Below are 21,983 nucleotides of genomic sequence, written 5' to 3'. Positions count from 1 at the left end.
CCATCTTCTGGGGTCTTCTCGCCGGACTCCTCCACTATCTTCTGCTAGCCCTTTTACTAGCGGAGGAGCCCGGCTTTCTTCTTCGTCGCCGCCCTCTTCTTCCGACTTCGGGGGGTCCTGTCCCCCTCTTCGGTTCTTCTTTCCGGGCCACCGCTTCTTCTTCCAGCTCTTTTACTAGCGGTGGCCCGGTCTTCTGTTGCCGTCACCGCCGCTGCCACCACCGCCTTCCGTTCTTCTTCTTCTTCTTCTGGAGATGTTGACTCGACACTCTCTCTGGCCGCAATGCCAGGGACGCGGTGCGCGGCGACTTATATAGGGACAAGGGGTGGGGTCACCGGTTGATGTCACATGGTGACCCCGCCCCCTTATGATGTCACAGTCCCAGCATCCTCCGGGACTGTGACATCGTAAAAAATATCATCGCCCCCAGTAAACTGGTGAAATCTAATAACAGACCTATATTGGATATTAGAACCTATTTTGACAACAGAGTTGGGATCTTCCTGTGTCAAAAATGAGGCTGTCTCACTTGCCAATCAATCCCTCATCGCCAATCAACGATAGCTACAAATAAAGGCAAATCTTTTGAAATTAAACAGCTCATCACATGTTCCACTGAGTTCGTAATTTATGTCTTGCGATGCTCATGTGGCCTGTTATACGTGGGTCGCACAATATACTCTCTATGGGTTAGAGTGGGGGAGCACCGTCGATTGACAAAAAAGGGCTGTACAAAACCCAGCATTCTCCGACATTTTCATCAAGCACCCAATAAGGATTTTAGACATATGGAGGTTTTTGCCATTGAAGCCATCCCAAAGGGTACTTTAACCGACAACGAAAGATTCTCCCTTCTTTGTCGAACGTAGACATTTTGTTTTTATTCATTCGGTTCCCTTTTGCCTGATGGCCTGAACGAAGAGGTTGATGTTCTGAGTATCATCAAATAATAACTAAATAATCATCAAATAATTATCTAAGGTCATATTTACCTGAGGGGGCTTTTTAAATAAACCATCTCTGAATATGATTCATTACTGTAACTTTGAATACATATTATTAACAGTAACATTACTATATATTATGTATTAATATGCCCATTCAACATTATTTTTGATCTTCCATCATTTTTGAATTCTTTTATATTCAGTTTATTCATTATGTTTTATTTTAAATTATTTATATTTTCATTATATTATTAGATATATTTTTATTTTTTTCTAATCAATTTTTATTTATTTTTATTTTTTATTTTCTATCATTATAGAATTCCCTTTTTTCCCTTATTATATCTATTATATATCTGGGTCTCATATTTAATCTAGGCTTGATTTTAGATAGGTACGATAATCCTCATGAAACAAAAAAATATATATATATATTATTTATTAATTATTATTTTACTTTTCATGGAGTTTTTGTTGCTGATCTTTCAGCATTCATGAACAGCGCTAACAGGATTCACTTTCTTAAGCCTATTATCACCAAGGGTTAACATCATTTTGTATTGTTCCCTGCCCCAGCTATAGAGGTGCCTTTTTAACTGGAGTTGCCACAAGCGTCCGTGACTTTGAGAAGGCGCATGCACGCGAAACATGTTAGTCATGGTTGTCATGACAACTCCAAGCGTTGCGATTCAACCCTTCGGAGATCACTTCTGCCTTTCCTGGTTCCAAGTGACCAAGACTTCCGGTCTCCAGCACCAGTTCCTGGTGTGTTCATTGACAGCGTTCGGATACATTGAATGTTATATGGAATGCCGGCATAGCTCCAGCTTTCAATCCGCCGAAGCAGGTTCACTATCGGATACATATTTACAGCTTGTATCACACAATGGGATATAATATTTTACATCTAAAAGCTACCACCTGGAGAATAGCCTAGTGTGGACACCAAACCCTGCTGCATACTCTGCGATATTGGCTTACACATCGGATATCGGAGCCAGTAGATGATATTAACCCTTGGTGATCTGGCGGTATCATATATAATTTAGTCATATTGACAATTGTGGATTTTGACAGAATATTGTTTTTAGAGCATTCAATAAATGACTATTGTTTTGAACATTATTCCATCTACAGGTTTTCTGAGAGCGCTGCTTTTTTGTTTTGAAACAGTGTGTTGCAATGTAGGATATCTATCTAGAGGCAAGCAGATAATCAAAAATGTCTATGTCTGCAGTATATTGCATGTTTCACGGCTAGCATACTTAAACTGTGCTATCAAGGGCTTGCATTATCAGATTTTAATTTTTTTTAATGTTTTTTTCCTTAGTGTGACAACGCAAGGGGACTAAAATCATTTTATGATGCTATAAAGTACGGACCTAATCATTTGATGGTTTTTGGTGGAGTATGCCCCTCAGTAACCTCAATAATTGCCGAATCTCTAAAAGGATGGAACTTGGTTCAGGTAAGATCCAGGTCATTTACTTCATGAAAAGTTATTAAAGATACATTTATTAAAGATTTTACCATGATGGCTATGTTAAATGGGAAATGTTTCTAAAACAAAAGTAAGCTTTAAATGAGCAGACATTTGGCTTATGTAGTAAAGACCCAATATGATGTTCAGTGACCTACAGGCTTTAGTTGGCCAAATTCAAACAACTTCAGTGTTGAAATATGGTTGGTTGTTGTGGGCTACTTCATTGTTGTTACCCTGATTTTGCTAGAGTGTGTTTTTTACAGCTGAAGTCTTACAGCTATATTTCATAAAATGCTGATTGCAGTCATTTTAGGAAGTTGTTAAGATATCAACAGGATCTTTTACCCAAATGTTGTGGCTTATTATTCCCTATGCAATCCAACTGCTGTTCCACTGTCCAACAAGAACAATCTTTTTGAAAGAAAACAAGTGGGCTTATCTCTAAAATTTGAGATGAGGTCATAATCTGAGGGTGCAGAAGATAACTTTTCTGCTAATCATGATGGAATTATTTTAAACATTTAGACATTTCACCCAAAAGAGGAAGTCCCACTCTTCCTCCTCCCCCCCCCCCCTTCTTCACATTTGCTTATTTTTTTGAGGGGGGGGCTTCACTGACAGCAAGTTTTACTTAGTTAAGATGCTATCACCTGATCTCAAAGCCAATTGAAGGATCGGATTGGGTGCGGACAGCGCTGTATCCTCAGGCAAGTAAAGCCTGAACCAGCTGATGTCTCCCAACATTGGGCCCGTGTGTACTAGATACAAGTGTTATTCAATTAAAAGTCAGCAGCTACAGTATTTGTGGATTTTTTTTTTTTGGGGGGGGGGGCTGGAGGTCTTTTTTAAGATTATTTGGGGGTAAAGCTAAAGAGTGCAAAATCAGAGTCACTGCATAGAAACCAATCAGCATCCATGTTTTATTGCCATAGCTTAATTGAACAAGCTGAGGTTGGATCTGATTGGTTTCTGTGCAAAAGTGAGGCTGCTTTTGCACTCTCCAGCTTTAGTAAATAAACCCCATTGCTAATTAAAATAACAAAGTAATACTGTACATACATTATTTTTTGTGGGGACATACTAGGCAATATTGGCATAAAGGTCAATGGTCAAAAATACATTAAAGAGATTAAAGAAATATTTTTTTTCTATCTTCATTGCCTTATTTTTTTTTTTTATAAAAAAAAAACAAAAACAAAAAAATGTTTTCTATAATTTGCCTAATTTGACAAATTAACACTTAAATTATGTTGGTAATATATAAAAAAAAAAAAAATAAGATTCTTTTAAATTACTATTGTGCACCTTTTTTATGAGACAGAAATAAAATAACAAAGTGAATGACAAAATGAAAAAAATATATATTATTTTTTTTTAAATTGTAAGGTTTCTTTAACTGATATGATATGATATGTGGATCAAATGGCACACCTTTAAAAAATTGCTGAACTCTGCTTCTGAAAATGCTAGTTCTGTGGCTGTCATTCTAATTCAATGGCTTCAGTCATTTCTGCATCACTAATCTGGAATAAATACCAAGATGAGGAATTCTGAACTTTCTAATCTATGTGTGTGATACTGATTAGTGACTGAGATAGTATTAAAGCATAGGAAGATGTGGAAACTAGTATTATTAGAAGGCGAGAAAAGTTACTCCCTATACTTCTTTCAGAAACAACCACTTTTGACAAAGTTATGGGTGTATTCTGCTTATTATAGTGTCTTAACATGTTTTAAACATTTTAATATTCTCAAATTTATGTATCAGAAATACGTTATTACATTTCACTTTGAAATATATTTAAATAATATGTATTTATACTATATAAAACTTTAAACAATTTATTGCATCGTGAATTGTAAGTAAGGGTCCACTTAGACATTTCTTGACAGTATCCAATCCAATAGTTTTCATTTTGATCACTATTTTTTTCACCTCTGTGAACAATTACATGCGAGCGGTCAGGAATAGCTTCAGGAGCTGCTAGTCTCCTGTTTTCAACATGTCTTATTTCTAAAGCTAATCACAGGTAACCCTGCTTCAAATGACCCATTCGTAAGTGACAATGGGGCCTTATAAGCTCACACCAGAGGTGCCTTCATCATGTCTACCACACCTGTGCTCCATCAGTGAAACCCAGCTAATCCAATCTCCTTTGTAATCCAGACACAGACACCCTTTAGTTTCTATGGTAAGCTTTAACTCCATCTATTTTTTCACTTTATTAAGCCTCATTCACAATTATTATATTATTCACATTTATAGGATATTTCTAAACATTTATAAATGCATGTAATGATTTTAAATGGCATAATGCACACTGTGCATATTACTTGCATTTAGGTGAATGCAATTTAGCTCAGTATAGTAAAAAATCTAAATCTGTGAATCCAGTGGCAGATTAGATACTATGAATACTTCTGAGTGCGTGTAAATACGTGTAAATGTATATACATTTAACCACACGAGAAATAGATTTAGGAAGTATAACCTTTGTTCACACTTTCCAATTCAAATTCTCCTGTGTTTAAATAAAACAGATACAGAAGACCTGTGTAAATGAGACATTTCAGGCTACTTGGATTTACAGAAGTTTGCATGCATGCGTGTTCTTCAGAGGGAGTTACCCAACAGGAAGACCGAAAATATTTATTTCACTTTCCAAGGGTCGGTTCACACTACTACTATTATTGTGCTATAGTGTTGCAGATGCATTTCTGCATACACTTTTGTATGCATTCCGGTGCATTTTCTATGCATTACAGTGCATTTTTACCCTTTTTTCCTCATCTCAATTAAGGACACCTGTGTTGCATTGCGTGTTTGATCTGTTTTTAATGCATTCCAGAGCATTTTTTTAATTGATTTTGCTGCATTACAGATGCGTTCCATACAGAAAAAATCTATCAGGTTCTACTTTTGTTGACTGCACTGCACTGGTGTGAACTAGAGCCATTGGAATCCTTGTTAAACACTGTCCATGCGTTTTTGATGCAGAATAAAAACTCATTTGACTGCATCTGTTGTGAACCAGCCCTAAATTCTTCTTTTGGTTAAATATATTTCAAAAAAAATCTTTTAGAACAGAATGGGACAAAGTTTAAAATACATTACAGTCATCAGTGAAAAAAGATTTTTTTGAAATATATTTATACATTTTCTTGGGATGGTGCCTCTGTAGAAGTATCAGTGTTCCACGCTCACCCCACCCCAAATACTTCTTTTAGTTAAATTGTAAAATACTCTAGCCTTTTTCACATAAGTCAGCTTTTGTTTTCTGTTTTGGTTTACTGGTCTGAAGCCAAAGCAACTGATGCCATTCCATTTATGGGCCGAACAGCACCAACATTTTTATTTTGTTTTGGACAAGCTGGGAAAGGATTATGGACTCTTCTGTTAGGGAAGTCAGAACAGGGCATGATGATTAAGGATGAGCTCAGGCGTGTTCGTAAGACCATATGCCCGTGGCCACCAGGACGCTGACACTCCGCAGGGCCAATCACAGGCAGTGAAACATTTCCCGATCCGCGGCTGCACAGATCAGGGAATGTCTCACTGTCTGTGATTAGCGCTGCAGAGTGTCAGCTTCCTGGCGGGCACATGGACCTGGGAACACACCTGAGCTCATCCTTAATGATGATACATCTTTTTCATAGAGACATAAACAAAAACGACTACTTTTTTAGTAGACAGGTAGAAATTGGACAGTGTTTGTTATTGCTCTCTGTACAAGTGACTTTTCTTACACCTAAAAACAAAATGGGATGAAATTATGCTTTCAGATTCAAGTAATAGCTAACCATCTTTTTTAATACTAGTGGAGATTTCTTCTTACACGTTCCTTAATCCCTATACACACTATCAGCTTTTCTGCAGATTTTTTTCTTCAGATTTACCAAAACCATGTAGTGCAAGGGCCTGCCTGATTGCATACAAATTGAAACTCCTGAGGTTTGACTTCATATTACATGGTATTGGTAAATCTGAAGGAAAAACTAAGCAGAAAATCTGATAGTGTGTATGGGGCTTTAGTCTACACCTGTTTGTTTTCATGTAATGGACAGAATTTTCCTCTTTAATGAAATGCTATTTTGCAACATAGTGAATGGTGGCATCTAATGTATAATGTATGCACTACTTAAAAGCCTTTCGTAATGTATACTCAAACATTACATTACATTTTACTCTGCAAGTTAGAAGTTTGCCTTTAGCTATGCCAACGGGCTTTCAGCCTTCCAGGCTTAACTTCTAAACATCTAAATGCCTTTTGACATAAAGTGAGAACAGGTACTTGCATTCAGGCATAATGGAAATTGTATTAATGCATTTACTTTATAAAGTTTGGGCATTCCTAAAGCAGAGGCAAATTAGTATTCATTAAATATAGTATGTGAAATGTGGTAAGATTGTGTCTAATATATTTAGGCAGAATACTGTATAATATGCAGTTCCAAGTTCCAACGCAACTCACAAGTCAGTGCACATATAGTTGAAGTGTTTGATTAGGTTTTATATGGTATTGGGCCCATTATTACCTGCCTATATGTAGGCTCTGCCTATGCCATGTAGTTTTTTCAGTGCAAAGAGGTTACCAGCAGAAACTTAACATTTCATACACTGGGTCCAACCTGAAGAGGAACTGTGGCAGTTTTTTATATTGAAACTGCTGCAATCCCTTTGTCAACTAGGAAGAAAACATGCACTAGTTTCTATTTGTTTCTGAAATAGAAAATGGCATGGAGGATACCGATAGACCTCATAGATCTTCTTTGTTATTGTGTCATACACTATTAATGCCACTTTATTATATCATTATAATGGTGCAGGGAGTTTTGGCAATTCCCGACTGACTTTTCATATTCTGTAGGTTCCTGACAGTTGGTGATATGAGGGCTGGGGGTGGAGACAGCTGCAGTTTTTGGGCTCAGGAAGCCTCCAGCACTTCTGGAAGTGTGAGAGATAGCAGAAAAAATAAAACTTTTTGATAAAAAGGTGGGGACATATTAACAGCATGTCAAGTATGCACCTACATTAACAAAATTATGTTAAAAAGGAACATTAGTTACACCGTTGTTTCCAAAATACGTAAGGATGAGCAGCCTGTTTGCTCTCCTCCTTGATTACAGATTAGAAGCATTCCTAGATAATTACATTGTTGGTAAGATTAAATAAAGACACCAGGCTATTCAGTTCAATCTGGATGGACTGATGTCCTCGGTCCATGCCGGAATCTTCTCTGCCTCTTCTTTCTTCCTCTTTCATTGATTGGCCATGTCCCCCACATTGAAATGCTGGGAATGGAACCAGGTTGTAGACTGCACTTTGCATTGACAGCAGTAAGTGTAGACTATTAAATAATTGCTATAAGTAAAGGAGAAAATAGTTTATTTATTTTTATTAGAGTGGCACGCAACGTTTAGGCCTTTACGTTTGCCATGTATAGTGGTGACATTCTAAAGTGAACCCGTGGTGCCCCGCATGGCTGTGTGACTTGTTAAAGCATCTGGTATGTAGGTAACTACATTATAAACCTCTCATGTAAAATGGGATTACTCAGAAGTTCAGATCTAATTCTAACCTTTGTAATTATTTTGCGTAAATTTCTGTTTCATACCATATTTTATTTATTGCTTAGATATCTTTTATGGATCCACTGGCTTGGATGGAGACACAAGAATTGTTGAATATCCAGTGGTGTACACATAACAGAAATTCTGATGTTAAAATGGTAAAGTTTGGTAGTTATCTCAGTTGACTGAAAAGATAGCTTTCAAAATACAATACATTTCTTTTCAGGCATGATATAGAATATGAAATCTACACAATATTATCCAAAACAACTTAGGAATACAAATAATATCTTTCTAATTAGTGATAAGTGAACCAAGCAAAGGGCATTCGCTGAACCCAGTGGGAAATACGCTAAACCCCAAACATAGTACCTGAACCCCATGTAGCCTACAGCCAAATCTTATCATTTTTTCTGCCCTTTTTTAAGGTCAGCTTGCTAGGTTTTATTAAAAAGGACATGGGTAGTTGTGCTGTGCCATGGGGATCTTCAGGGGGACTTATCAGAATTTGTAAGTCCCTTTAAAATAAGGAGCCCCAGATATCCAGCCCTTCCCAATAGATGGATGAGTATGGGGTACATTATAATACTCTTTGTTGCTCATTCACAAAAAAAAAAACGTAAAAAAAAAAAATCACACAATGTAAGTTTAATGTCAAATATGTCCTCTAGCAATGTAGATTCAGCATCAATCAATGTAAGTGAAGCCCTGATGACCCAACGCCATGACAATGCTGCCTTGTCCTCTTCCAGCTGCTTAACCACTTTCAGACCGGACCATTTTGCTGGTCAATGACCAGAGGTCTTTTTACAATTTGGCACTGCGCTGCTTTAACTGGTAATTGCGCGGTCATGCAATGTTGTACCCAAACAAAATTTGCGTCCTTTTTTTCCCACAAATAGAGCTTTCTTTTAAAGGTATTTGACTGACTCTGCGATTTTTATTTTTTGCGATATAAATGTAAAAAGACCGCAAATTTTGAAAAAAAATGATATTTTCTACTTTTTGTTATTAGAAAAATCCAATAAACTCAATTTTAGTCATACATTTAGGCCAAAATGTATTCAGCCACATGTCTTTGGTAAAAAAAAAGTCAATAACTGTATATTTATTGGTTTGCGCAAAAGTTGTCACATCTACAAACTAAGGTACGTTTTCTGGAATTTACGCAGCTTTTAGTTTATGACTGCCTATCTCATTTCTTGAGGTGCTAAAATGGCAGGGCAGTACAAAACCCCCCCAAATGACCCCATTTTGGAAAGTAGATACCCTAAGGAAATTGATAAGAGGCATGTTGAGCCCATTGAATATTTTATTTTTTTGCCTCAAGCAATTGAATAATGACAAAAAAATGTATTTATTTTTTTTACACAAAGTTGTCACTAAATGATATATTGCTCACACATGCCATGGTTATATGTTGAATTGTACCCCAAAATACATTCTGCTGCTTCTCCTGAGTACGGGGATACCACATGTGGTCGACTTTTTGGAAGCCTAGCCGCGTACGGGGCCCCGAAAGCCAAGCACCGCCTTCAGGATTTCTAAGGGCATACATTTGTAATTTCACTCCTCACTACCTATCACAGTTTTGAAGGCCATAAAATGCCAATATGGCACAAAACCCCCACAAATGACCCCATTTTAGAAAGTAGACACCCCAAGCTATTTGCTGAGAGGCATGTTGAGTCCATGGAATATTTTATATTTGGCACAAGTTGCGGGAAAATTACAAACTTTTATTTATTTATTTATTTTTTCACAAAGTTGTCACTAAATGATATATTGCTCACACATGCTATGGGCATATGTGAAATGAAACCCCAAAATAAGTTCTGCTGCTTCTCCTGAGTACGGGGATACCACATATGTGGGACTTTTTGGGAGCCTAGCCGCGTACGGGGCCCCGAAAACCAAGCACCGCCTTCAGGCTTTCTAAGGGCGTAAATTTTTGACTTCACTCCTCACTACCTATTACAGTTTTGAAGGCCATAAAATGCCAAGATGGCACAAAATCCCCACAAATGACCCCATTTTAGAAAGTAGACACCCCAAGCTATTTGCTGAGAGGCATGTTGAGTCCATGGAATATTTTATATTTTGCCACAAGTTGCGGGAAAATTACAAACTTTTTTTTTTTATTTATTTTTTTCACAAAGTTGTCACTAAATGATATATTGCTCACGCATGCCATGGGCATATGTGAAATGACACCCCAAAATAAATTCTGCTGCTTCTCCTGAGTACGGGGATACCACATATGTGGGACTTTTTGGGAGCCTAGCCGCGTACGGGGCCCCGAAAACCAAGCACCGCCTTCAGGCTTTCTAAGGGCGTACATTTTTGACTTAACTTCACTCCTCACTACCTATTACAGTTTTGAAGGCCATAAAATGCCAAGATGGCACAAACCCCCCCCCAAATGACCCCATTTTGGAAAGTAGACACCCCTAAATTTAGGGGTACACTAGTGAGACTAGGTAATAAATGGCGGGTGCCCTGAAACTATAAAAAAATAACTAACCAACCAGCGTCACCTGTAACAGTTATATGGTGATCACTGGTGAAAGGGTTAACTAGGGGGCAATCAGGGGGCTTTATGCGGTAGTATATGGGGGTCCCTGGCGCTATAAAAAGCTGTGGCGAACCTAAATACCTACCTGCCTAACTAGCGTCACCTGTGACACTAATACAGCGATCAGAAAAACGATCGCTTATTAGGCTGGGTTCACACTGGAGCGATGCGGGAACGCCACGAATACGCGGCGGGTTCCCGCATCGCATGCCTCCCGGCGGCAGTTCACACTGCCCTATGCGAACTGCTGGGAGTGTCAGTGAAATGTTAATGACACCCCCAGATCAGTTCGCATATCGCAGTGCGATCTGCAAACTCGGATCGCATGGTGTGAACACCCATGCGATCCGATTCTGCTGCGGACCAAAAAAAGGGTCCCGTGCGAGTTTGCGGCGGGTGCGGCGTGAATTCAGCCATACTATCTGTATGGCTGAACTCGAATCGCACAGAGATCGGATGTGATTTGCACTGCAGTGCGGTGCGAATCACATCCGTTCTCATAAACCGCTGCAATGTGAACCCAGCCTTAGTGACACTGGCGACGGGGGGTGATCACGGGGTTAAACCTTTATTGGGGGGGTTAGGGGGGTACCTTAGAACTAAAGGGGGCTAACCCTAACTGCCCTAACAGTTATTACAGTCACAAATGACACCCGCCGGGTGATCAGGGGGTTAAACCTTTATTAGGTAATAAATGGCGGGTGCTCTGAAACTATAAAAAAATAACTAACCAACCAGCGTCACCTGTAACAGTTATATGGTAATCACTGGTGAAAGGGTTAACTAGGGGGCAATCAGGGGGCTTTATGCGGTAGTATATGGGGGTCCCTGGCGCTATAAAAAGCTGCGGCGAACCTAAATAGCTACCTGCCTAACTAGCGTCGCCTGTGACACTAATACAGCGATCAGAAAAACGATCGCTTATTAGGCTGGGTTCACACTGGAGCGATGCGGGAACGCCACGAATCCGCGGCGGGTTACCGCATCGCATGCCTCCCGGTGGCAGTTCACACTGCCCTATGCGAACTGCTGGGAGTGTCAGTGAAATGTTAATGACACCCCCAGATCAGTTCGCATATCGCAGTGCGATCTGCAAACTCGGATCGCATGGTGTGAACACCCATGCGATCCGATTCTGCTGCGGACCAAAAAAAGGGTCCCGTGCGAATTTGCGGCGGGTGCGGCGCAAATTCAGCCATACTATCTGTATGGCTGAACTCGAATCGCACAGAGATCGGATGTGATTTGCACTGCAGTGCGGTGCGAATCACATCCGTTCTCATAAACCGCTGCAATGTGAACCCAGCCTTAGTGACACTGGCGACGGGGGGTGATCACGGGGTTAAACCTTTATTGGGGGGGTTAGGGGGGTACCTTAGAACTAAAGGGGGCTAACCCTAACTGCCCTAACAGTTATTACAGTCACAAATGACACCAATGCAAAAAAAAAAATGCAATTGGTGTCACTGTGACTGGGGGGGCAGGGGTAATTGGGGGGGTGATCGGGGGGTGAAGGGGGGGTGTGAGTGTGCCTGGCATGTTCTACTGTGTAGTGTCGTGTTGGTGCAACTCACCGATCCTCTCTCCTCGGTGCCGGAACGAAAAATACCGTCACGGAGGAGAGATTACATCACTTCCTCTGCCTGTGTTTACATTACAGGAGAGGAAGTGATGCAATGCTTCACTTCCATTCGTCAGGAGCGATCGCGAGGGGGTGGCCATGAATGAATGGCCGCCCCCTCATCCCGGATCGCTCCTGAACGGATACCGACCACCGCTGGCACCGAGGGGGGCCCGATCAGGCCCCCCACCCGCGGTAAGGCAGGGACGTACAGGTACGCCCATATGCCTGCCCGTGCCATTCTGTCGACGTATATCGTCATGCGGCGGTCGGCAAATGGTTAAAGTCAACAAACCGTCTGGGGATTCTGAATGATGTCATTAACCAAATATGGTCACGACCATGTTTGGTCAATGACACCATTCAGGAAACCCCACCTGCTTATTTACACGTTGAAACAAAACAGTGGCTGAGAAAACTGGCAAAATCTGAAAGTTTTGTTTACTCATTTGCCAAACTGTAAAAAGGCTGGGTTTGGGTAAAATGTATGGTCTACCTGACCCTGAAATCTCATTCCTATTTTCAATACACTTTAGTAAGATTATCTATTATAAAGCTTAGGATGTACAAAAATTGAGGAGAATGACAGCATTGGAGATAAGGATTCATGGCACATTTCACACCAATCAGTTCATTCCTACCAAATAGTCATGATTCATTTAGGTGCATTGCTTTAATACCCATTGCTTTAATACCCATTGTCGAACATTGGCACCACTAATTATTGTAAATATGGAAATTAGTGTAGCAAAAATGCAGCATGAAGGCTCTCTTTAAGTGGTGCTCACTACAGGAGAATGTAAAAAATGTCCTAACTGAAAACTATTTTCCTGTGTTCACGTATATTACCTTTACTGGAAAATGCAGCAAAACGCATGAAATTGCCCAAGTTGACAATAAGCTGTTTAAAGAGGAACTGCAGTCTGCATAATTTGTAATAAAAAGATCTTTGCCATTCTGAATCTTCCCTCCAACCACTTTGCATATTATTTTATATACCGTATACTGTGATTCTGTACTTGCCAAATATGATGTAGAAATCTCCCTCCACTGAGACTGGCTGCAATCATTTTAACTGTGGGCAGCTGAAGCTGCTGCCTGTTCACTTCCTGGATATACACAGCCACATAGGGGCACACCTCCAGCTCTGCAGCCCTACAGATCTCATTGGCCCTCTTATGACTCATCACTTCTCCCTTCCTGGTAAACTCTTACGAGAGTGAGAGAGAGAGAGCTGTGCATGAAGTCATGACCAACGACCAGACAAGAAAGAGGAAATGGGCTGTATAAGGTATTTACTGGCAGAAAAAAAAAATATTTTACACTCCAAAGTTAAAACAACAAGGGCAGAAGATTTAATAAATGGAAAGTTGAAAAAAATGACTGAAGGTCCACTTTAGGGAATGCTGAAAAGCTTTACAATTTTAACACAACTTTGATACTAAGCTTGAAAGGAAATAGACATACTGGGCATATGTCCCAAAGTTAAAATGCTGGTATGATTAATTTTGTTACGGTCACAGTCCAGAGTTGTTAATTTCTGTATTAATTTGCATTATTGTTCTATACCCTCTGGGGTTTGAAGTTCTGTAAAGCACCATAACTCCAAAACCATGTATGTTAAGGTATCTACAGCAGAAATAAGTAAACACAGAGCAATTTATTTAGTTAGGGCAACTCTATTTTCACAGTGAAAAAAATAGCAAATTAAAAAAATATATAATATAGCATATACAGTAACTACAAAAGTCATATTGCAATTAAAGTGGTTGTAAACCCTTACAAACCACTTTGACCTACGGGTAAGCCTAGATTAAGGCTTACCTGTAGGTCCAAGAAATATCTCCTAAACCTATAGGGTTTAGGAGATATTTACCTGAAGACAGCCACCGCTGTCTACGGCGCATGCGCCATAGACAGCGGCACGCAGGCACACTAGGTAAGCTGCAGATTGTGATGCATAGTAGTCCATTATGCTTTACCTTTGCAGGGAATCAAAGAGGAAGTAAACCCATCAGGGTTTACTTCCTCTTTAAGTGGTATTAAAAATTATCTTTCCTTTTCAACCACTTAAGGGCCAAGCCTATTTCTGACGCTTGTTGCTTACAAATTGAAATCTGTATTTTTTGCTAGAAAATTACTTAGAACCCCCAACCATTATATATATTTTTTTGCAAAGACTCTGGAGAATAAAATGGCAGTCATTGCAATATGTTATGTCACACGATATTTGCGCAGCGGTCTTTCAAACCCCTAGGAACACTTAACCCATACACTGCCACTCACTGGTTAACCCCTTCACTGCCAGTGTCATTTACACAGGAATCACTGCATTTGTATCGCAGTGATTGCTGTATAAATGACAATGGTCCCAAAAATGTGTCAAAAATGTCCGATGTGTCTGCCATAATTTCGCAGTCACAATAAAAATCGCTGATCGCCACCATTACTAGTAAAGAAAAATAATTAATAAAAATGCCATAAAACTATCCCCTCTTTTGTAAACACTATAACTTTAGCACAAACTAATCAATAATCGCTTATTGGGATTTTTTTTACCAAAAATATGTAGAAGAATACGTATCGGCCTAAACTGAGGGAAACAATTTTTTTTTATATATTTTTGGGGGATATTTATTATAACAAAAAGTAAAAAATAATGCTTTTTTTTCAAAATTGTTGCTCTATTTTTGTTTATAGCGCAAAAAATAAAAACCGCAGGGGTAATTAAATACCACCAAAAGAAAGCTCTATTTGTGGGAAAAAAAGGACGTCAATTTTGTTTGGTAGCCACGTCGCATAACCGCACAATTGTCAGTTAAAGCGACGCAGTGCCGAATCGCAAAAAGTGGTCTGGTCTTTGGCCAGCAAAATGGTCCGGGGCTGAAGTGGTTAACAATGCAAAAGGTTGATTCTTGATTCTAAAGCTGCTATTTGCTTTCTCCTTTTGAACATAATTTGTTAATAGGCTGTATCATTGTTTTACCATATCCTTCTCACCATGCATTAAGTGATATTCTCTTTGATAGTAAAACAGACCAAGTTCTTATTACATAATTCGTTTTTTTTATGTTTGGGTAGAATTAATCTTGAGATTTGTGAACCAGTGTTTTGTATTCTTGTAGAAGAATGTTTCCCTTTTTTGCTGTCTAGAAACTGATCATAGTTTGTTCCTTTTTTTTTTTTTGTAGTTTTTTTTTTTTTTTGTCTGGATGGTCGAGGGTCGAGATTTATATAATGGAAGCAGGCCATACATTTTGTGACAGTCACAACTATTCCTCTTTTAGAGTTTCATACTCTAAGGCAAATTGTGATTTCATTGCCAAGCTAATTTGCTAAAAGTAGGTGTCCTGGTGAACTGTGGATCAGGACACGCTGTATTAGTAATAATTGATTATGCGCACAATCTAAATGGAGATTTTTTACATCTAAATTCCTGAATCTGCACCGAATGTGCTCACAGCTAATGAGGGAGCACAAACAAGTAGCTCTTATGTAGGAATCAATATTGTATAATGAATAAAATCAATAGGTTTTATAACTATTATAAATAATTTAACAAGCAATCAATGGCCAATGTGTAGTAAAGCAAACTTTTGCCACTTAATAACTATATCCCCTGGTCACTGATTGTAGAAGGTATTTATTGTCTTGTTCTTTTGTATAGTTTAGTGTAGTGCATATTTTTTGGCAAAATATGTGTTTGCGTTTGTCTGTGTCTTTGGAAAAGGAGATTGTGGAAAACATATCTGGCTCTGACTTTCTTAGAAGTAAACAATAGCAAATCAGCTGAAATAATCCTACCTAGCCAGTTGCTACTTTACCTAAGAGTGATCAGCCAGGAATGTCTGAAATGATACATGATAATTTCCTCCCGACCTGTAGAAAATTAGCCAGATTGGACAGCAAACATCTCAAGTCTCTGGGTACATAAAGTACAAGAAGTCCTTGCATAGGTTGATGAAAGGCTTTTCTAAAATCATTAGAATTAACAATGGTTTGACAAATACATAAAAAAAAATCCTAATTCTGATTGAATCTTTAAAGTGACATTAAAGATATATATATATTTTTTTTAATAACAAACATGTTGAGGGTGCTCTGTGCAAAAGCCTCAATCCTCCTCCTATCAGGTCCTCCCTCTTGCCGAGTGCCTCCATAGCAAGCGCTTGCTATGGGGACACTCATGCATTCTCTCTCCCAAACCCTGCTTTGTGTGTCCATGCTCCCGCCTCCCTGTCTGTGATTGACAGCAGTGGGAGCCAATGGCTCCTGCTGCCGCTGCTGCCATGTCTCAGCCAGTGAGGAGGCAATGACCCAGGAGAGCAGCCACTCTCATGCCCATCGATCGGTCAGGACCGAGTTCAGGTAAGTATTGGGGGCTATGGGGGGGAGATCTATACTGAAGGATTTTGATCTTCATGCATAGAATGCATGAAGGTTAAAACCTTCAGGCTTTACATCTACTTTAAGGGAAGACAGAATTGATGGACATTAGGCATCCTAGTGGGTCATTTACTAAAGGAACCATTTTTGCATCCACCTATCCAGCCTCAGTTCAGTCAAAAAATCACGACAAACTTACCAACAAATTTACCATAAACATCAGTGAAAGCTCAAATAAGGCACCTAAAGGTAACTGAATGCCAGGTCCATTTATTTAGTTCGGGGTGACCTAAATAATGAGGGACACTCATGCCAATATCAACCAGTTTTCCCAAGCATTGCCACTGACTGGCAAGGTTTCACAGTGATGGACCAATAGTGAGGCTTAGGAGGAGGGAGAGAGCAAGGCCAAAATCTCAACTAAGAAAGCTGGTCAGAATATTCAATGTGCATACCAATCAACTTTAGTGCTCGGGGGAACCCCACGTTGAATACACACAAGTGGATTTTCTGTTGGAAAAAACTTGCTGGCAGAATTTCTGATCGTGCGTATGCGTATTTAGAGTTGTCTAATAGGTGGTTCCATCAGTGATTGATTTACTTTATTTTCCACTTCTGCTTCACTTTAAAGAAAACCAAGCAGGGCAGAGGAATGGGTTCATGTAAATTCTAACCACCCAAGCAGCTTATTTTTACCTTTAATTCCCCACCACTCAGTTGACCTGTAGAAATGAGGAGAAGGAACATTGTGTAAGCTCCAAGCCATTGTGTGACAGAGCTTACACAGACCTAAGGGCCCCCGATGGCCAACAATGTCTTTACAATACAGGCACTCAGGGCTGCATTGTTTAAAGACGAGGATAGTGTCACATACTCTTTATACCTAGAAGTGCTAATTATTTATTTTCACTCCAGATTGCAAAACAGAGTAGTGAGCGAAGAGTTTAAGTGTATGCAAAAGATGTGCCGGTATTTGTGTGAACCTGTTGCTTTTCCCTACATGGGCAAGTTAAGTTCAACTTTTTGGACATTTTAAAACATAAATATCTTCCCTGAACCTTTATAGCTGTATGTAATGACAATAATATATCAAAAATGAATAATATGTATGGGCACAATATGATTCATGCAGTTTGTTAAATGCATTACTTCTTGAAATGGAAGACAATTCAAGTAATTTTCACAACTATTATTTTTTTTTTGCAAACTATGAAATCATAAAAAGTTAATTATATTTTTTCTTGTCTAACAGTTCTATACCTGTATCTGAATTATTTCTGTTAATCCTTCAATTCCCTTGAGGCAATTTCTAATGGAGGAAATAGATTGCTTGAATAATGTGAGAGATATTTGCGCCATTTAATCTTAGCAAAGAATTGTTCACTGCAAGAGCAGATTTATCTTAAAGTAATTAAAGATGTAGCACTCCATTTTTTTTCTGCTGCAAGGGTGGTTCCGGGGCTGGGAGTATAAATGGAAAGCTACATTCCCATTCCTGAATTCCATGTTATAATAAACGCAGACAGATTGTAATGAGAAATGTTTAGTCAGAAATCTAAAGAAAATTATTGTTATATATTACCCACATATGTCAAAAATATATAATAGTATACTGTATAGTAAGCAACCACAAAAATATAAAACTCAAGATGGATAATCTTTTTTTTAAATTAGATTTCCACTATACATGCAATTCTGCACACAGAGTATACACAAATAGCTAATAACTCGTATAAACTTACCTTAAAGGAGATCTTCATTAACAAAGTTGGCATCTGGGGACCAATGACAGCCAACAACCGTTGAGACAATAAACATGTAATGAACACATTTGTTTTACAAAGGATTTATTGAGGTTTTTTTTAAGTTTTATAGTATACAGACAATATATGTCACAATATAATAGGGTTTAGTAATAAACACGTTTGAAATACACAGTTAAATGTATTAGTCGGGTTATGTTGCATACAGTATGGCGTTTGGAAATATGTAATTTTCACATACGCAGGTAAATAATGATGCAAAAGAGCATCAACGTTTACATGAGTAAGCGTGTACAACCATGCACTTTTGTGGCCATCTGTACTCTCTACTTGTGGCTCCCTGGGTGTGGGAAAATACTATGATTTTACGATTGAGCTTCCTTGCACCTACAAATATCCATGTGCATATACCCTTATGCCCTGTACACACGGTCAGACATTCCGACCACAAAATCCGCCTGATTTTTTCAGACGGATTTTGTCTGAAACTTGTGTTGTATACACACGGTCGCACAAAGTTGTCCAAAAATCCAATCGTTCTGAATGAGGTGACGTACAACACGTACGCCGGGACTATAAATGGGCCAGTAGCCAATAGCTTTCGTCTCTTAGTTTATTCTGAGCATGCGTGGCACTTTGTCCCTCGGAATTGTCTACACACGATCGGAAGTAATGCGATTGGATTTTGTTTTCTGAAAATTTTAGATCCTGCTCTCAAACTTTGTGCTTCGGAAAATCCGACAGAAAAAGTCTGATAAAGCTCACACACGATCGGATTTTCCAACAACCTAATCCGATCAGAAATTTCCGACTGTGTGTACAGGGCATTACAGAAGTCCCTTGCTTCCTGTGAAATGAAAGGGTGACGTGCTTCAGCACACCCAATTGCCTCCCTTGGTGTCGCTACTACTGTAAAAAAATGCATACTGTAATGAAAAATTCTTGAATTCAATTCAATTTTTTTAATATAACAAAAATTGCTGATGTCAGTGGTGTGTATTAACCTATAGAAATCATTGACAATTCAACTATAAGCAGGCAGACCTTAAATCAGACGGGGGTCAGCAACCCATCAATCATGATCTACCTGTCGACCACAGGCAGCCAAAGGGGTAGATCAAAACATATTTCTGCTTTGCCTATCCTTCCATTTTGCCTCCTCCGCTCTCATCTTCACTGCAGAGTGGGGAGGCAGCACAGTACCAGACAGAGGTGATTTGTTTTTAGGAAGAAGGGCAGTCCTAGCAGCCAATCACCAGCTTGCTTAGCTGGTATAGGGGCGGGTCCTGTGAGACGATTACGTTTTCGGAGGTCTCCTTGCGGTGCAGTGTATACCCCGCAGTTTCTTTTTACTCCCCAGCCACTGCTCTATCCCTGGAAGGTTAGTACAGAGACAGGAGCGTAGACAGCGTAGCAGCCACTCTCAGCCTCTGAGCTCTGGCACTGCACACAGGCACACACAGGTGGCTTCATCCTCCAGTTCTGCAGTCTGTCCCCTCTCCTCAGTGTATACATCCTCCTCCGGCACCCACTGTCCTGGGAGTTAGAGGGTAGAGGAGCATAATCCAGCCTTATTTGGGAAGTCCTCGGAGCCTATGGGAATCAAATCTAGCAGCCCCTGGTGGAGATTAAAGGGTGCAACACACAACTATCAGCGTACAGTCCGCCACCTCTCCTCCTTAACTCCCCCTGTAGGGGTATGCCCAGGGGAAAAATATGCCACCTACTTGCCATACAGGCGCAGATAGTTGGTCATCAAGACCAGAGGTGACCCCTGGTAGCTCCACCAACACTGCACAGATGGCTGCATGGATGGATACCCCCAAAGCTGGTATGAAGGGCAGAGGGGTAGAGGACATTACCGTGGGGGGGGGGGCAGAGTACCTTACCGTGTTGGGGGGTGAGGTAAAAGGGGAAAGGAGACACTACTGTGACTACATACTGTCTTTCTATTGGGGGACTTAATAGTTTTGTTTTTTTAATGAGTGGAGCTCCCAGATACATCAGTTGCATTACATTGTTGCACGAAATATTGTGATATCCTACATTATACATTTACTATTGCTTCAGCAGTACAGGCTTAACCATGTTTCTTTTTTCAAATGAATTTCACTACCACCAGATATGCACAGGCATCTTTACTTTAAAATATTACTGTAGGTGACCTGAGGAGAAAAAACCCTTGCACTAAAAATATGCTGGTCACATTGGCCACCGCAATTTCAACACATGCAAGATGCTTGTTACTATGTCAACATAAAAGATCACACTGCCTTTGCCTGCAGCACCAAATTATGTATTTCAGCTGTTACTGCTATGATGATTGACAGCAGGACAAAGAGTGCACCTTTCATTGGCATGGCAACCTGGCTTACATACTGTTACAGTGATGATGGAAGTTGAAACAGGTTAAAGGCTGATATCGTACGACAGAAAAAAATACATGGCAGTTCAGATTAAGGTCAAAAGATTCAAAAGTCATATTTGTGGTCAAAATTTAATTCACATTTTCTTTCATGAAACAAACCAACAAAAAATAATATTTTTATATAGATTTATTCATTTTTTGGCAGATAATTAGTTTAATAGAGAACACATTTTTTAAGAAAATATCTGAAATATATTTCATTATTGATAGCATCCCCTATGCTTTCAAGTTATGTACCACAAGCATACATTGCTTAGGAATGTATGACATATTTTATTCTTTGAGTTTCATTAGTTATTGCAGGGGTAGGCAACCCGAAGACCTGGTGCCGCAATCGGCACACAAAGCCTCTTTTGCTGGCAGTCGACTCCCTCCCATCACCAGAGCAGCACAGGGAAGTGTTGGTGAGACACCAATGCATTCCAATTTCAGAATTCCCCACACCGCACCTGCACTGAGGGGGAGGCACTGTGCCCCCACACATTGTAAAAGCTGGAAACATTGTTAAGTTCTCTAACTTTGCTGTAGCTGTGATTGCCAGCTATTGCGATGGGGAAGAGATTGGGTGCATTCTGCTAGGAGGGAGGCAATCCCTGTTTCCAGGAGGGGTTCAGAGGTGGGACAGAAGAGCAGGAGGGTACAGCTGTGGGGCAGATGTGCAGGAAGGTACTGTGGTGGAAGAGATGAGAAAGGGGTTCAGCAGTGGGACAGAAGAGCAGGAGGGTACAGTGTTGGGCCAAATGAGCAGGTGGGTTTAGTGTTGGGCCAGATGAGCAGAGGGGCTCAGTGTTGGGCAAGATGAGCAGGGAGTTCAGTGTTGGGCCAGTTGAACAGGGGGGTTCAGTGTTGGGGCAGATAAGAAGGGGACATAAAAACAGGGGGTAGAGCAGTGGGGCAGATGTGAAAGGTGGTGTAGTGGTGGGGCAGAAGACCAGGGGGGTACAGAGGTGAGACAGATGTGTAGCCATTACATTGGTGAGGCAGATGAGAAAGCAGGTTACAGTGGCAGGGAAGATGAGCAGATGGGTTCAGTGTTAGGACAGATGAGAAGATGATTCAGTAGTGAGACAGAAGAGCCTGGGGATAAAGCAGGGGAGCAGATGTGCAGGGAGGTACAGTGGTGGGGCAGATGAGAAAAGGGGTACATGGATGGGCCAGATGAACGGGGGGTTATAGTGGTGGGACAGAAGAGCAAGAAGGTACAGTGGT

At 40.0% G+C, this 21,983-nt stretch overlaps 1 protein-coding gene across 2 annotated transcripts in view; it reads left to right on the top strand.

The window, feature by feature from the left end:
- GABBR2 (gamma-aminobutyric acid type B receptor subunit 2) overlaps positions 1-21,983 on the top strand; it is a 984,619-nt gene that overhangs the window by 228,688 nt on the left and 733,948 nt on the right. For both annotated transcript variants that reach the window (XM_077492007.1, XM_077492008.1), the window contains exon 2: positions 2,278-2,415. In XM_077492007.1, the coding sequence (XP_077348133.1) occupies positions 2,278-2,415 (138 nt within the window). The remainder of the gene's footprint in view (positions 1-2,277; positions 2,416-21,983) is intronic.

Source organism: Lithobates pipiens, unplaced genomic scaffold (assembly GCF_037356315.1).
Source record: "Lithobates pipiens isolate NorthernLeopardFrog02 unplaced genomic scaffold, aLitPip1_a1.2 Scaffold_19, whole genome shotgun sequence".
NCBI classification, from domain to species: domain Eukaryota; kingdom Metazoa; phylum Chordata; class Amphibia; order Anura; family Ranidae; genus Lithobates; species Lithobates pipiens.
The sequence above is the reverse complement of the archived record's forward strand: the minus strand, read 5'-3'. Positions and strand labels throughout refer to the sequence as shown.